This window comes from Podarcis filfolensis, assembly GCF_964270895.1.
Source record: "Podarcis filfolensis genome assembly, chromosome: 4".
NCBI classification, from domain to species: domain Eukaryota; kingdom Metazoa; phylum Chordata; class Lepidosauria; order Squamata; family Lacertidae; genus Podarcis; species Podarcis filfolensis.
The window spans coordinates 64105759-64124178 of NC_139607.1; the positions used below are offsets into that span (position 1 = coordinate 64105759).

The 18420-nt window shown below is 41.7% G+C and overlaps 1 protein-coding gene across 2 annotated transcripts in view; it reads right to left on the minus strand.

Moving 5' to 3' along the window:
- Positions 1–18420, minus strand: part of PTGFRN (prostaglandin F2 receptor inhibitor) — a 79042-nt gene that overhangs the window by 31005 nt on the left and 29617 nt on the right. For both annotated transcript variants that reach the window (XM_083611537.1, XM_083611538.1), the window contains exons 4-5: positions 16936–17319; positions 12534–12959 (exon numbers count right to left, since the gene is read on the minus strand). In XM_083611537.1, the coding sequence (XP_083467663.1) occupies positions 12534–12959; positions 16936–17319 (810 nt within the window). The remainder of the gene's footprint in view (positions 1–12533; positions 12960–16935; positions 17320–18420) is intronic.

Genomic DNA, 18420 nt, shown 5'->3' on the forward strand with positions numbered 1-18420 from the left:
TCCTAGAGCACCCGGGTGCCAGGAAGCAGCTTACCATCACACCTAAGAACGAAGACTACGCTAAGCATCAATACAATACAATCTATGTGGGTCTGTCCTTGTGCTTGGTCTGTAATCTGTAGTCAGTGCAGAATTATGCAGAGCAATTGTTGACAGGAGTGAGACCCTGTCACAATATTACAACTCTGTTCAGAGATCCACACTGGCTGCCTGTTTGTTACCAGGCCAAATGCAAGGTGCAGCAGTTGCTATTGTTATGAATTTGCGCAAAGGGGGCAGGCTCCTCATCAGAGGCACCAACGTCTCAAGATGATTGAGGGGGACCAACACAATGTCCTGATGTCACACACACGCAACATCACCAGGGGGCGGAACCAAATGCCCTTTGAACATTGAGGTATGGTGGCTGCAAAGGGGAGATCACCTTTTCAGCTGTGACATCTTCCCCTTGGAATTTCCCTCCCCTTATATATTAACCAAACACCCTCATGGATGGTGCTCAGAAAACAGACAAAATATGCTTTATTCTCTCACTGGCTTTTAATAGTATTTTATTTTAATGCAGTTGCTGATGAGCTGTTTTAACCCCCTTAAGGTTCTTTTACATTTTACCATGGTTTTTATTAGGTGATTGTTATTAGCCATCTTGGCAAAGGTGGGACATAAATATTTTAACAAAGAATAACTAGGCAAACACTTCGACAACTTACTATTATGCAATTGCTATACAGAAAAATAGAACAGTACTTCAAGACCAATTCTGACTTTATAAAAAGCATTTCAAGTGTGGTATTTCACATTTCATGCCTATGTTACCAAGTTGAAGCTGGTGTTAAGTGCTGCAATTATGATCCTGAGACTAGGAAGTAAATGTCTAAGATTGACTTGGTGTTTTTTCCCCCTTAATGCCCACATTCCTGAATAATAATGTACACTGAAAATAAATTGTTTGTGTTTCCATGTTTTATCACCTCAACTAAGCTATTGTGTAGAATAACTGCAGCACATTTTTGCTGGTGCACTTGGGCCACTGAATATTGACTCAGGAGGTGGAACTAATTGCAAGTATCAGATTGCAGTGCTCTGGGTTTTGGATAAAGCTTCAAGGCCCTCCCCCCACCCCAGAAATCCCCACTTATTTCACAAGAACTGCTGCATAGTACAAAGTTTAAGGGTAGCAGCCTCCGTAGCATAATTGCTTTCTTTTCATATAAATTGCTTCCATGATCTCCAAAACGAGTGCACTGTTAGCATCTTTTCATGGTCCTTTTTTGTACTGCATTTCAGAAATACAAAGGCAAGGGATCATTTAATTTCAGACTGAAGACAAGGAGATAGAACAAGTTACATTATCACCACCTCTCTCTCATTTTTCCTTGTCTTAATCTAGTGCTCAAAACCAATGATTGCAAGAACACTGAGGTTGTATACTTCTTTGCAAATAGTTTAACAGATGCCCCTAATATACCACTGCTTTCCTCTCCCAGAGAGGAAAAAAACATGGGCATGTTTTGCAGAATTCATGAGGCAGCAGCGTTCTCTGTATCCAGACTCTCTAGGAGGAAGTAAATAATCGTGGGACAGAAAACAGGGTTCTAATTACAAGGTTTCCACCCAAGTAGCTTTCAAAATATACTTAAATACCCCAGGGATATTAAATGGCTTTTGGGAGAGCAAGTATACTGGCACCTGCAAGCTAAAACCGATTAAAAGGAAACCCCCATGTTCACACATTTGTCTTCCAGATGCTTCTCTGCAGCATCCGGCTGACCACCAACGGCAGACTGGAGAGTAAGGCACACGGTAAGTGGATCCAAGGCCAGAGATAGTGATTTACAAGAGGGCTATTGCTGTATATAGCATTTTGTCTTAAGCTTATCTGCAGTCACAGGGTGTATGGGGTGTTAGGGGAGGGTTAGTACCTCTGGTGAGGGACACACTGTGCTCCTTCTGAGGTAGTCTGTCCATCTTTGGTCCCCACTCTGAACTCAACTCTCACCTGTGGCTCATGGGAACTGTCAGCATGTGACAGTGGCCACACCTTAGGAACGGCTTTGACTGGCTGATTAAACCAGGGGAGGGTAGCCAAAGGGTCTCAAACCCTCAGCGAGTTAGGGATTCCACCGCATGCAAAGACAGCAGATTGAGTGGACAGGACCAACAGTGGGCCCAATGGTCAGGAAGGTGGTTTCCACCACCCCCAGGCTCAGCCACACATATGAAAGATCTGCGTTGTGTGTGAACCCAAGATGCATTGTTACAAGTCTGTACCAAAGCCTCCAACTTGGAAAGCCCAACAACCTAGTTTTAAACACATCCATTTGCTCACATATCCCCTGGGTAAATTTGAATTTGACACCTTTCCAAATCCTGCCCTTCTGTTTTCCCGTGGGCTAATGTTAAGTACTTTAATAATGAGAGAGGTAGCCTGGCCTTCTGCCCTGACTGCCCAGACAAATGCCTGCCTTCCTGTAATCACAGGGCAACAATCCAACTCCCTATTCACATTTCCTCCCCTCTTCTAGGTAAATTGTTTTTGCTATAATAAGATGCAAGTTTGTTCAGTTAATTCCCTCTCCTCTCCCTCACCCCCCATCCCACCTTGAGTATACTCAAGACAGTCTATATGGAAACCAAGAAACACTCCTCCTACATCTCCTGGTATCTCCCTTGTTCCCTGAAAGACAAGACATGCCAGAAACAATTTCCCCTTTTAAAAAAAGTCTAGGATTTTGGACAGAATTTTTAAACAACTAAGAACCAATGCCTTCTTTCCTGGTAACAGAAGGGAGCAATAAATACATTTATTTTGTTTGATTTTCTCTGTAATGATTTATTTTATTTTTTATTTTATTTTTCGCCAGGAGCAGGTTTCAAGGAGGTTAATTTCACAATTCAGTGCCATGCCTGGCTCATATTAGAAACCCCCCTAGTTACATTGTAATTACTCCACAAATATTAGGGTCAGTTGTATACGGTTTCCAACCAGCCTAAATTGGTAGGCAGTGGCAGCCTTGAGGTACCTTGAGGTACCAAGAGACTTTTGAGTACTAGGGATGAGACTGTCCCAAAGTAGTTCAGCCCAGCTTTGTACAGTACTGAGTGTATGGCTCAGTTATGATACTTAGGACATCTTAAAGATAGACCTTGAGAAAGCCAATTCTGCTGACCCTTTAGACCTTGCTCGGTCCCAAAAATATGTTCTTTTTGCGGGGGGGGGGGAGTTGCTGTCTAGGGAATTTAGATTTGATACACAAGATCTAAGATTGTGAAACTGAATTAATTTTGAATTAGCATCTCTAGCATAGATCAGATTATCAGTGTTTAGCCGAACTGAACTGGTATTAGGTTTTCTTCAGCAAAGCTATACCCAAGGAATGATGAGTTCTTATGGCTACCTCTATACATCTTATTTTAAGTTGGGAATTGAATCTGGCTGATGAGCCACATACTTATTCCCCTGAACTCCTGTGGGTCAAGTTTTGACAGGTGGGTAGCATTGTCAGTCACCTGACATCACAATGATATCAGGTGAGCCACTTTACCAAAACAATCAGTTGACTATCCATACTTACAAAGCACTGTGTACAGGGAATTGCACATGGCTTTGAAGATGCTGTCACTCAGCTGATCAGTGATCCTGGCAAAGCCCCTTTAGGCCAGATATATCTTTATCTGACCCGCACCTGGCATCATATATGAATAGTTTATTTTTAATGTGATATGTAAATTGGGCCAATGGCAGGAAGAAGTTTAAATAGAGATCCGCGGAGCTCCCTGAACATTCCATATGTCATATATGATGTCAGCCCTAGGGCAGATGGACATGGTTTGGTCAAATAACCTAGTGAGACAAACTGGGATGTCTTGAGGACCAAATTATGTCTGTGGTCTGCAGCTTCTTCACTGCTGTTTTAAATGAACTGATGAACTAGGAGGGGACTTATAAAAACTGATTGACTTGGTAAATGTTTGTTTTCATAAAGCTTGAATCCTGTGTCAGTGTCGGTTTATACTGTCCATTTATGACTATGCGATTTTAAAAGTGAAGTGGGCAGGGGATGTATGTTGATTTTGCTCACTGATGTTTAACCAATTTAATGCTTCTTTAATTTAATAGTTTATGGTATTGTAAATTTTAGTTTCAGGCACCGATCTCTATAATTTGCTATCTTCCTTTATCTGTTCTAAGCTGAAAATCAAACCAGTTTCCCTACTCCTTTACAGGATAAAATTTCAGCTTCAAAAAGAAAATCAGATTAGCAACAAGGGAAGTAGTTTATAGTAGCTTGACTGGTATATTGAACTCCTTCCGAACCCAGCCGTAATTTCTATTCCTCCTCCTCTGCCTCTAAAAACTTGCCTTTGATGATCAAGAGATATTAAATATGAATAAGAGATAGGAGAAGCTTGTCAGTAAAAAGCTACTGATTCTTGTCTCTGAAAGGCAGGCCTGTTCTTAAGAAGTACTCCTTGATTTGCCACTTAGCTCTCAGTTTCCGTTTGTGATCGATCTTACAAGGACTAAGTATCTATCTTAGACTTGTCAGTGGAGTACAGTATTTTGCATTTAATGCAACCCACAGTGCTCTAGATACAGTAGAGTTAACCTTCAAAAACACCAAGTGCCTACACTCTTATCAAGTGTATAGTGGCGAAATGAAAAGAGGAAAAATTTTAAAGGCTGAGAGAGCCTTTCTAGTTTTGTGGCATGGCCAGACACATACTTACACTGTGTGTGTGGCATTGTTGTTTTTTAAGTACCATAGGTCAGTCCCAAATATGATGCTCACTTAGGGTAGCTATTATGTCCCACTTTGCTTTACTTTGAAGTCATTCTCTTGTTGAAAGGCTGTCCAGTCCAAGTCCAGTTTCAAATGAAAGAACTATAAGGAGGAAGAGCAGAGGCTGCCCATCAGCAGTTAGCTCCTGGACGGCAGACTGAATAGGCACACAGGTCAACTGGGCCAGCCTTGCCCTTGACAGTGAGAGATGTATTGCACTTCTATTTCTATTACAGGTATTGGGTCAGATTCACCTTACAAACCCTGTCAGCAGAAGGCTTCACAATAGGACTCTGCTCCCCTCCCCTGTGCCTCCCTAAATTGGTTTGGGTGGGTGGTTGGGAGAACAGTAGCGAGAGGAGAGGGGAGCTGATATGCTTGTGCTGATGAAACATTTGTAACAGTGTGACGTCAAATTCCACCCACTATTTCTAAGTTTGCATATTATATAAACACATGCAAATTTATGCAAATCTGTGCCCTCTTTTTGGCAGTATGTAAGCTTACCCAGCACGCTATTTATTTATTGGAAAACATGTAAGGGACCCTCACGGGCAGGCAATTATTCTCAAGCAATGTTTCAACATCCTACAACTACTGAAAGCATGTTTGAAAGGGGATGGATTTGTTATAATTCTGCTCTGGCAGCACACAATCAGATAAATGCCAGATTTAGTTTTCTATTCTAGATGCAAATCTTCAGATTAAAAGGAAAATGTCTGGTCAAGATTTGCATTTTAACTAGCTGGCTGTTAAGTCTTTTCTAACACTAGGTACATTGTCTCAGTATCTTCAATATCCCCCACAAACATCCCTTGAAAGTGCAGGGAATATTACAGACTCAGATTAAGTTACCTATAATTATTGTTGTATCAGCATGACATATTGAGAGAATGCCATAAAATAGTCAAGTTTAGAAAAAAGTATGTTAAAGGATCCAGGAGTACAACAGACATCAGGTACGATGTAAGGTGGGGGGAGAGAGAGAAGGTCGGTGGATATTGTTAAAAATAAGAGTCTAGTAGAATCCTATAGAGTATTTCAGATTGAATAATCCCTTTCCCCTTAGCCTCCTACCTATTTATTCTGCCATCTTTCGCATTTTAGGGCTGGCCAGTGTAGCACATTTACCTTTTCTTAAGGTCACTACAGTGGTACCTCGGGTTACAGACACTTCAGGTTACAGACTCCGCTAACCCAGAAATAGTACCTCGGGTTAAGAACTTTGCTTCAGGATAAGAACAGAAATCGCACGGCGGGGGTGCGGCAGCAGCGGGAGGCCCCATTAGCTAAAGTGGTGCTTCAGGTTAAGAACAGTTTCAGGTTAAGAACAGACCTCCAGAACGAATTAAGTTCTTAACCCAAGGTACCACTGTATTGCCACTGCCCAATCTTCCTCCCCAGATATTCAGGTTTGCAGACATAGTGAAGGGAGTCCAATAGCTTCCTTAATATTTCCAAAAACTGGAATGTTCAGAGTGAACTCTACAGATCTCTAGTTCAAGTATTTCTACTTCTTCAAGCCACTGGGCCAATTCACGTTGCCTGGGAAAGTTTTGCCTATAGTCACAAATCGTGGTTTAAAACTATAGGCAAAACGTTCCTAGGTCTCAATGCTTCTCATAAAACAAAATTTAAAATAAGTAATAAAAATAGATATCCTACAAACAAGAGCTGTGTGTAATCCACAGAGACTTAAGTCCAACACAGAGAACCTCCAGCCTATGAACAGCAGTGGGCCTGAGGCACTTAATCTTAACAAAATTCAGATTGCCACAAACTCTAGAATGCAATGCTGAAGGCTAAATGATGAGATAGTGTTACAGAGATGGTGGCAGACAACGGTGAGGAAGTTGTGAACATAGGACCTCAAATACAACATGACCTACCTGGGTCAACAGGAGGTCAGGACTATCACAAATCTGGAGCTAAGCCACATATTCTGACTGGTTTTATGTCCAAATCATCTGCCTGAGGCTAGGACCACCAATGTTCAGTCCCTGCAGAGAGCCATTCCACTGCAGATCATAATCAACAACCCTCAGGTCAAGTGCTTTAAGGAGCTGCAAAGTCTAGTAAAAACATATGCACAGACCTATGTAATTCAGTTAACATAGTTTAGTTTTAATGTTATTTGGTTTACACAGAGCAACTCAAAATTAAGTTATGCACATGAGACCCAAACTCATCACTTGGTAAGAAGAAATGGGATTTGAAAAGCGGGGGGGGGGGGGGGGCAGGAGGAGAAACCAGCATCAGAAACAAAGATGAGCTGTCAAAATACTGTTTTCCACATCTGGTAAGAAATGGAACTTGCTAAAATATCAAGGAAAACCGTGTTTACTTTAAAATAAATAAAAAAGCAGGGGGAGAGAATGCCACACATGCAGCCACCACATTTCAGATCACTCAAAGCACATCCAAAAGAGTATAAACAGATTTCCACAGTCTAACAAAAATGGGATAAACCTGTCTTTCACAAACAAGGCTACATTTTAAAGTCTGAGCAGCTATTATACTGTTTATGCTACATTTCTCTCAAGAGACACAGCAGCTAAAAAGCCTCGTATGAGTGACAAGCAATTTGGATACTGTACTTTACAAAGAAAAGCTTCCATTTCAGTCCAGGAGGAGGAAAACATTCTTAGCCCAAGTATGTCACACAAATTTTAAAATGTCACATTTTTATCAGCCACCAGAGGAATCCATACATTTGGTGCATGTATATAAACCAATCTGCAGACTTGTTTCACACAAACTAACTTCAGGTCTGAAAACCATGTGCAGTCTGCACAGCAGGCCCACATGCTCCCCCCCCATCCCACACTGCCTGCTCTATATTTTGCTTTAGATGTTAGTCAGATCAGGGCTTGAGTTAATTAAGATTGCCCTGAAACCATGGTTTGCAGTCTACCAAAACTACTTTTTAAACTTTACTTTACAAAACATAGAAATTGCAGAGTTCTGTTTTTAAAATCAGATTTGGGTATTTCGTATGGATGTGGTATACACTTAGCTCCCCTCAATGAACTGCAAACATAGAGAGGCTTTTGCCTTTGCTGAAGCCACCTCTTATTTTCCCGCAGGATTTTGGGTCCCAAATATGCTAAGAATAAATTTTACTAAGGAAGGAAAACTATTATATGAGCCACTGCAGGTATATTAGGTCAAAGTCGCCTCCCAAATGCACCCTTGATAAGCCAGAGGCCCCGCACCATTCTCTTCTGCCAACAAGAACATAGCAGGGGCCTATAAAAGACAGGGCCTTCTCTGCTGTGGTGCCTAACTCCTGAGAAACAGCTGATCAGCTTCCAGCAGGCAGCAGAAACTGCCCTGTTTCACAATGTTTTTCCGGATGCTGCTTTAAAGCAAGATCCTATCCTATGCTTTTTGTTACTTTAATATTAATTTATTGATGCGTATGGGTTGTTGTATATTTCTATTGACCAATGTAAGCTATCTTGATTATTATAGGAAGGCAGGGTACAAATGCTGGAAATAGATAATGCCACTGAGCAAATGGGAACAGGTCACTCATTATAATAAAAGAGGAAGGAGGAATAGATCACAAGCAGAAGGACTAGATCACAGATATTGTTGGCAATTTGCCGTCCGAGTCATAATCTAGGAAAGGTCAGAATTTTTAAAAAGGTCAATCTCTCTTGGAACAGCAATATATATGATAAAGACTGCACTGCATCAAATGTATGAGAAAAGGCGTTTTGTTTTTCAAAGGTCTTATTTTTCATGCAACGCTTTTGAATTTGGATACATATTCAAGGCACTGATCTCTCAGCCTCGCTCTGCTTGCCTGCACTGTTGCTGCTGCCTCCCTTCTGATCCCCTTCCTCCTGTACTGCAGCAGCCACACAACCATCCCAGCCTTGTAAACCATTTGGAGACAATTATAGCTTTGCAGTACATAAATTGCTTAAATAATAAAAACAAATCAACAAACAAACATTATTTTAAGGTTGGAAAACACACCACAAATGCATCTGCAAGACTACAATCCATTAGATAAATTTTGGACTCTAGACCTTATGGTCTATGAAAAGTGGAGGTGGGGCTCTTTAGATGGTAATGGACATTATTCCAGACAATCTTACAGGGACCCTTCTTTAATTCTTGCATTGAAATGTGGCAAGCCAGTCCTGCTGCATCTAGGGGAACCCCCTGTCCAGAGGGGCCCAGGACTTCTGCCCCAATTCTATCCCTGATGGCAGCAACAGTGATGGCCCAGTGCTAAACATGACAGCTGTAGGCATGACTCTCCTCTCCTTTTTAGCCACAAAGGGCTACTAGCTCCTTAAGAGAGTTCCATGTATGCAGCTGATCTGCAGTGGACCAGCACTGCTCACCTAGCTCTCTGGTGAGCAGCAGCAAGTACGTGGAGAGCACAGGGTGAATGTGTTGTTTGCCACTCAAGTGCTTGCCTATGGGCAATACCTGCTTGGCCCAATGGAGCAAAAAATTGCAGAGCAGCTTGGCGTTCTCATCAGGCAGCCAATAAGCTGCTTTTAAAACACAACAAAACTTAATTCTATGACCCAGAAAGGTATCCCAAGAGAATGAGTTTTAGTGTTTGTGATGGAAGTCTGGGCTGCTAATTTAAGCATTCCTGCCTGAAGATAGTGAGTTGTGCAATGCATTCGTGTGGTTAGTTCTTCATCCTTTGAAAGATATCACTGTATTAGATAGAAGCCCATGGACAAGGAACATTCTCCTAGTCCCATCCCACAGCTGAAGTGCACACTTGCTCTCAAAAAGTTTGCCAGTGTGGTGTTAGCGCCAGAAACTTCAACTCCAAGCTTGGATGTTTCAGTAAGCATCTAGTTACTAAAATAATCACCGCATGTCCATAAATTAAGTGAGCCACAGATCTTTCCTCCTGTGATCCACTAATTTATTCCTTTTGCACTGAACCTTTTGCACTGAGCTGCAAGCTGTCCATTCACTATGTGACACTCTTAGACACAAAGCCAGGATTTCCCTGCTGACTTGGTCCCTTCTTTATCAGTTAACTTTTCGTTACCAAGCAAGAGGAAGAAGGAAGATACCTATCTTGAAAAGCATGCCTCAACCAATGAACGGCACAGCAGAAACTAGTTCAGATTTTCTGGTGCCAGATTAAGTTTTCCCCCAGGCCTTTTAAGGTTGCTGCAGCCTTTTAAATCTGTTTTAGATTTTCGGTTTAATTCTTTGCTCTTTTAGCTTTTGTTTTACGGTCTTGATTTTTACCTCCTCCCATACTTTTATAGTACTGCATTGTATGACTAATTTAAGCACAAAGCTTAAGTTTTTATTTATTGTATTTTAATTATGTAAATGCCAAGAATATTTATTATAGGGTGGCTTGTAAATGCCGTAAAAAAAAAAACCTCCTGGTTGGCAGTGGGGCTTCAGTGCTCTGCATACCTCTTTGCACCACATCATTAAAAGAAACCAAAATAAAATTATGTAAACTAATGAAATTTGCAGAATAAGGGAAATTGTACAAAAATGGGCTTTTTTTTTGCACTGTTAATAGAAAACACAGGGTTTTTTGTTTTTGTTTTTGCCTTTCTTGTAATGCAGGGCTTTGACAATGAGCCTGTCTGCCATGACACTGGGATCATGACATCCTTCTCCAGGGGATGAGACCAGGAACTCAGGGTAGAAGATGGTCAGCCTCAAATTTACACTTGGAAAAAGACGAGCCCATTGTGTCAGTACCTCTCCAGCTGCTGGGTGCTGCATTGCCTTCCTCTGAGAACTCCAGCTCAGAAGCCTTAGAAGAACCACAGCCTTGCCTGCTCTGCCAGAGTCAGTGAATGATAAAGCAAGCAGAGACCGTTTAAATGAAGGGGCTGCTCCGACGAAAGACAGAGCTAGCAACTCTGATAAACTGCAGCTCTGAGACCTAGTCTGGGGTGACTGCTGCTGAATACAGCCTCCAGCCTGGGTCACACACAGAACTGTCCAAAGTACCACCGAAGCCTTGCCTTTGTATTGCTGAGACCATCACTCAAAAAGGAATACTAGCATGAATTGTTTCAATCGAACACTTGAAGCCCAGATTCAGTGCTTTAATTGGATACCTGGTGCAGCATACTGTACACTATCTAGCCTCATGGCAAAACTGCTTCTCGACTGGTTCAGTAAACACATACTCAAAGCAAGTTGACAGAAAAAGAACACAGCAACTCTGATTCACCATGGTGTTTTCATTCTTACAAACACCTTGTGGCAGATCCCCGCATGTCAAAATGGAGACAGAAAAACTCTGGTTCAGAAGTAGCAACTTGTCCCGGGCATTCAACAAGAACTGAAGCCATTGATCACATGAACTTTCAAGTCAGCCCTTAGTGCAGAGTATGACACAGTACTGTAGCTGCCGCCAACAAATAATTACATTCTGAAAAATCTTCATGAAGGTGACTGCTGACAGCTCTGAAGCATGTGGATTTGGAAATGCTGTTTCTGTTTCTTCCACCCTTTACAGCCCAGACTTCGAGGCTACTTTGGTCTGTTCTTGAATATCACAGGGCCAGATCACAGCGCTTTCGGGAACAATGCAAGTTTCTGCTTGTGCTTTCTACAGGCAATGAACACAAGGTGTTCCAAGGAAAAGGGCAGTTTGCCTTTTTAAAGCATGTTTCCCACACTCAAGTTAAGTTATGTGCAGGAGTGCCCAATCAGGACTGTTGGCTGCTGTCTAGACACAACTTTCCATCAGATAAAAGCTCTAACCAAAAACAGCTGTTAGTTTACTCTATTAAAAGAACAGGAATCTGATAATGATCCAAGTCAATTACTTGATTTCCTTCACTCTAATCATGAGGCCGGGGGGCTGGATATCCAAGGCCACCATGACAACCAGCATTGTGGTCCATCTTCCATGTCCCCACCTCCCACATCCACTTAAGAGTAGAGAGTTGTGATTAAATGGTCTGTAAATTGTTCTAAACAAAACAAACGTAGTATCATTCTTAAAAATTTTCTCTTGTCGCCTGGGTGTGAAAAAATATCCTGACTGTGTAGTCTGCATCTGATGAACTCTAAGAATTCCAGATATACCTTCAATCTCTTGCACAACTCCTTGCACCAATTCCCTGCGGCTGCTATTTCCTCAGGACTCCACCTTCACATACATTTCAAGCTGCTTCTTGGTACATTGCCAGAAGGAGTTTGGACAAGAGTTTGTGATGGTTTACTAAAAGCAGACTTGCTGAAATGAATTGACCTAACCTAGCCACGTTCATTCATTTCAGTGGGACCACTCTGAGGAAATTTTAGTTGAATAACACTCTGTGGAAGGAATTCAACATTGCCAGAGTGCTTGCTGGATGGAATCATTTTCCCTCTTCTCCCTCCACACATTGTTTTGGGTGTTCTCCTGATGCCTCCAAGTCAATGGGGGGGGGAGTGGAGGGAGCTGGAGCTGGGGGACAGGAAAGCGGGGAAGCCCCGATGCACTAGTAGCCCTGTGTACGCTGCCCTAAAATATTTCTAGCACAGTACTCTTAGCAACCTTAGCTTGGATTTATTGTTGATTGTGCTGAACATTCCTAAATGGTACTGTGCTCTTTGATCTCATCATTAGCCACTTTCATCCACTTTCCCATCCAAAGATGGCAATGGCAGATGTATATACATCTATCAAAACCCTTTAGAAATTTTCCATCTCAGAGTCTCTAAAGGCAAGCCACTGAGTCACCAACAATTTGCATCACAAGTTTTTAAAGTCAGGCTGTACAAGATTCCTACCTTGTGTAGACCATAAAATGCTTACAGGCACAGAAGCCACATCCTTGATCTTTATCCAGCTGTTATTTCGTTGCCTGCTCCATGAAGAAATTACACAATAATAATCTCCTCTGTCTGCTTCAGAGGTCCACTGGATTCGTAAGCGGAAGGTGTCCACAGTTGGTTTAGAGAAAATTATTTCCCCATTCTGGGCCCGTTGTTTGCTTCTGTCCCCAACTACCAGCGTCCAGTCTGCATCCATGGTGGCAAGAAGTTCATCTTTCACTACTTCATCACTGCGCATAGGTAATCGGTAGTACCATGAGACAGTGAAACGCACATTTGTTTCAGTGTTCTGCGCCTCTGTGATCCTACATTCCAATTCTGTGGGATCTTCTGCATACTTAGGTGTTTTAGTCGCATTCAGAAACACATGGTAAGTTGGCTCTGTGGAGCATTTTGAAAAGCAGGGAGACAGACAAGGAAACAAAAGTATGAAATAAAGACCAATTCAGAATACAGGCTACATTTTCACATTTATCATTTCAGAACGGCAACATTCTTTTGGCATCTTGCAAGTCATGGCATAGGATGGGGCATTTACCACTTAGCTGGTGACAGTGGACCATGTAATTCCCAGAAATGGAGTATCTTCATGGCATGCAGCCCCAAGTCAAACAAAAGGCAGATTCTAAAGCCAACATTTAGTAAGTCACACTATACTGTAGGAATTTCATAATACAACATTCTGGTTACAGAACACTGCATTGCAATTGCAAAGTCTGCCTCTCAGGGAAATGTTTCATTTTAATGAACATGCTCCCCATTTTGGAAGGGCATGCCAAGAGCGTGTCAGGTTTCTGTACACTGCTTTACCATTCATTTTATTGCCCACTTCAGCGACCTTGGCAGAGGAAAGCTGGCACTAGAGCAAGCCAATATTGGAGAGCATCCCACATTTACTTGTTCCTGGTGTTGAATGCCAGTGCTAGAAACTGAATATACCCTTCAAGTTAACTTTACTGTTTTTTTTAAAATACAATTTCTGACAGTTTCATAATCACAAGTCTGAAAGAACTATGAAGGGCCTACTTTCTGCTCTTAGCAACCATATTTAGGATCCCAGAAAAGAAGGAATACAATGCACTACCAATATTTATAAAGGTCACGGAGGGAAAGCTAGTTAATGAGCCACAAAAAGGGCTGGGTTGGCCAATCATACCTCACCTTAATAAGTCAAGATCTGAATGAGGCTTATGGATGCACACACAGTGCCCTTGCTCCCCGCTTTGCTACAGTTTACTATTTTGTCCAAACAAGGAAACTATGATTAACAGTTTCTGAACAAGCCAGAATATGAAAACTTAGTTTGAAGTTGGATTGATACCCTTACTTGTTCCACAACAATTAATTTCCTAGTTCGGCTGATACAGGAAGCAATAGTTAATCAACGTCTCCCTGGTTTGTTAGCGGGAAGGGAGGAGCAAAAGAGCTGCTCATGTGCGGCCAAAAGGATTGTTCTTGGCTCAGCATAATGGTATATGATAATCTGAACCAGCCCACATAATTCACTGGAGCAGCTTGCTTCCAAACAGAAGCACCAACAACATTTTTATGTCCTCATTAGGAAATAGAAGAAAGTTGAAGGTAAATGGGATGTCAGCTAATCATATCCAGCATTTGGAAGACCTATAGGGAATAGGATGGCTGGGGCAAGTTTTGGCTTTGACAGGAGTGCTCCAGCTAGTCTCTTCACACTGACTCTCAGACAGAGGATTTAGCAGGAAGGAATAAAAGGCTTGCTGGATAAGCCTCATTCCTGCACTCTTGTCAGCTGTCAAAGAACAGCCTTGCTGACAGTTCAACGACTTAATACCCTGCCAAGCTCTCAAACTTCAATCAAGTAGGAGGGGGCTGCTGTTGAATTTTGGATGCAGTTTATGTACTACAGATGAGAATTCCTCTCCTGCTTTTCCCACCCGCAGGCAATGTAAGATCATTTGAAAAACATTTTGCTCCTCCCCCTTAACCTGCATCAAAATAATTACTAATTTGGGATGCAAAGGCGAAGAAATTCCCACTGACCAACAGAATACTTTCAATGCAGAAAAGAGGCACCCTATTCAAGGCAGCTTTTCAAGCTATGGATGCTTTCCAGATAATATTGGTAACAGAAGTACACTGAGTGTACAGAATCAGTGGCACCTCTCTGTTTAGTTGCATTCGGTGGGATGTCTGTTGGATGAGAAGAATAAGAGACAAGCTCTCTATCATAATTAGGCCTACAGCAAGCAGGATGGAAATCATTAGGCCATCTTGAGATTTCCTTTCCTTTCCTTTCCTTTCCTAACTTGCACAGCTTATTCTCCTTCCTCTAAGGCTATAATTCTAAACTAACCTATCAGCCTATTGAACTCAATGGCTGCATTTACACACAGCGCTAAATACTAACTGAAGTTTCATAAACCATGCTAGGTAGTGCACAAGGGCTGTTTCACTATTCTAGTCTTTGAGAGCAGAGAAACAAATAATAAAAAGGCAGCTGGCTTAGTTCATCCAAATCCAAGGTTGCGGTTTGCATTGCCCAAACAAACCAACATCACTAGCCAGGCTTACACTATTATTTGTTATCAGCTTATACTCCTGGGCTTGCTATTAAACGGTAACGCAGCCAAAGAGATTTACTTGCAGATAAACATGTTTAAAATTGGATTGTACAAATACTGCAGAAGTGGATTTTCAGCTGTCTTGGCTCTCTGAAGTACAAGAGATGCTGTGGCTGTCAGGACTGGGTTACCATCAACCAGATCTTGATTGTGCTACGATAGCATTCAGAAGTGTATATGCACAATGCTTGAATTTCAGCAGAGTATAAGTAGAAATGCTTGCTCCCACTGCTTGAAAGGCTGTCAAGAATCATCTGGCTCCTAATTGCAAAGTCAAAAGCCAGAAACTTGATTTTTTTAATTATCCTCTAAGAGATGCTGACACGTCAAGGCAAACTCTACAGAACAACATGGTTCTTTAGAAATTTGTGCTAGGGTTTCAGTTTTCCATATCTCTCCTGCCTGGATGCTCATTTCCTAGAACATCTGCATAAAAAGCAGATCTCAGTAGCTTAAGAGTTCAGCCAGGAAAACAGAGTTAGTGAAAACACAGTTCTCCATAAAGTCAAAGCAGAATATTGGGGTAAGGAAAAGTGAAAAACAATGTTTTTGTCTAGACAAACTTCTGGTTCACCTCCTAATCTTTCCATATGATATAATGTCCATTAAATAATAGAAAGTGATCTAAATTATTCTTAGGATTTCCCCAAGGAAATCTGGCAGATCTGACAATGGGTCTGAAAGAACCATTATAGTAGTGACAGTGGGATTAGTCCAGTCGTCCAAGCCACACTCAAGAACAACAAATCAGAGCACAAGGTGTCTAGATGAGTCGCTGGACTACCTGAGACCAGATTCTACTATGCAGCTTTGCCAGACTACTATCTTCCTGATAGAAACTATAGATATGGCCTTCAGAACAAGTGTGCATTTGACTATATTTTTTATTTATCAGTTGTTTCCCTTCCTGTCTCTTGTCTTTGGAGCAAACACATTTTATTTTGTTTTTTTTAAAGAAGAACTTAAACAGTGCGGATCATTCCCAGCTAAAAATACTGAACAATTTTGAATTTTCTCTTTGGATGACTAATGGGAAACATTACATTGCTACAGAGGATGGCAGCCCATGTATTTTCAGGCAGGCTGCTAAAGAAGACCGAGACTTAACAACAACCAGCACCGCATAAGTCTGTTTTATGTCATGGCAGGTCCTGTGGGGATTTCCAGCTTATATATCCCACCAACCCCACCTTTGGGCTTGCTGAAAGCTTTTGAATGTCCCCTCTCTCTTCCAAGACAGGGATCACTTTAAATATTAAGACTATTCCATCTTTGTGTTCTTTTAAGTCAAGTTAAAGAGCCACATTTGATCAGAACAAACATTTCATTTTAAAATGTTTTCTCAGGACTGACACATTAGACACAAATAGGCATCCATGGCTAGTCATGAAAAAAGCCCAGGATGGCTGGTATAGTTAAGAGACCATGTTGGACACACCACCAATGAGCATGAACTGGTAAGTCTTAAAGGGTTTAGCATTTTAAAGAACTACATAATTTTCTTCCAACATGGAGTCCAGGGCAGGAGGGATCACTCCTATTGAATGCCACTTTCTGTTCACTTCCATATTGTGGTATAAACCCAGGATGAACTTGTGAACCTCCAGAGGTTGTTGGGACTACAACTGCCATTATCACTTTGCCACTGGGTCATACTGGCAGGGACTGACGCAAGTTCAAAGCAAACCACCTCTGGAGGGCCACAGGTTCCCTATCATTACACAAGAAAAATTATCCATCACCACCCAGCTACTCACCTAATGCCAACACCTCCACAGTGACAGGCACAGATGTCCTCTCTGCTACCTTGTGCCAGCTACCATTGTGCTGTGGCACCCAGAGAGTTGCTTGGCAGTAGTAGTAACCGGAATCTTCAGTGCTCACATCACGTACCAATAGGTGGTAAGAACTCCGATCCACATGGCTGAGGCTGATGAGGGTAGAATCACTAACAACAGAATCACGGTCTGCACTTAGCAAAACCTGAGCTTCTGCCATGGTGCTATCAGGTGATTCACTGAAGTACCACCTGACCTCTGCTTGGAAAATACCACTTCTGTCTGTTGTGAAGTTGCAGGTAAGGTCAAGGGAGTCCCCCTCTGTCACAGATACATTGCTTCTGGTTATGAACACACCTAAAGCTTTTGGCAGGAGGGAAGCAAGACAAAAAAGTGTTGTTTTCAACTCTTTAATACAGCAGGTAGCATAACTGTTGGCTTCTACTGCCTGCTTTTTTAATTAGTGGCCTACATATTTACAGGCAAAGCTCACATATATTATTGCTGAACTATAGAAAACAGGCAGTGAACTCCCCCCCCCCCCCAGTTTCACTACTTATCTAATTCTATGTTCTGAAGCAAATCATTGTGCAATTTCAGTTTTCTTAGAATAAAAAACCAGCTAGCTTTGCCTTGTGCATGGATATGCAAGGACACAACATTTTTTTCTAATCAAATTCACTGTCAATCCAGCTTCCCACAATTTGCGTCTAGCTATGACATCGTTCCAACAGAAGGTGTTCCAAATGGCTCTACATTTTGCTACGTACAATTAATCCTCCCAGGGGGGAAAAAACACCTCACATGCCTACCTACTCCAACATAACAAGCATTATAACTTCAAGCACAGGGAAGATCAAGGGGGTCTCTTAGCATCACAGAGATGTTGTTTCTCATAATGAATACACCTAAAGCCAAGACACACTCCCAAAGGAGTACAAATCAGATTTTACAAGCTAACTACTATGAAGAACTGAACCACATCTGAATGATTGTTGTGGCATTTTCAAATTCTCTGTGTGGTGATTAAAGGATTGCAAGTCCAGTATGAGCATACTTGCAAAAACATATAATTTCATTTTGCTGCCAAGAGGCCAACTTGCTTATTCTTCCTTCTCCAGAATTACCATTGTACACATTTTGCAGCCTGGCATGATCCATCAAAGCACATGCATTGCACACAGGTATATTTAAACAAAGGAAGGGGAACAGTCATTTAAAGACTACTGTCTAGCAGCTAAGCTATTGGGGGGAAAGTTGCGAACTTAAAACAACTGTAGTTTTAAATTCTCCTTTAGCCCTAGGCAATCCCTAAAGCCAGGTAACAAGACCTTTTACACAAATATCCTATACAAACTACTGAAAAAGAAAAGAGTCCTCTGTTATGAAGCCTAGGTTTTAAATAGATTCCAAACACACCTATGCAGTAGGTATTCAAAGAAAATACAACTATCTAAGTTCTTA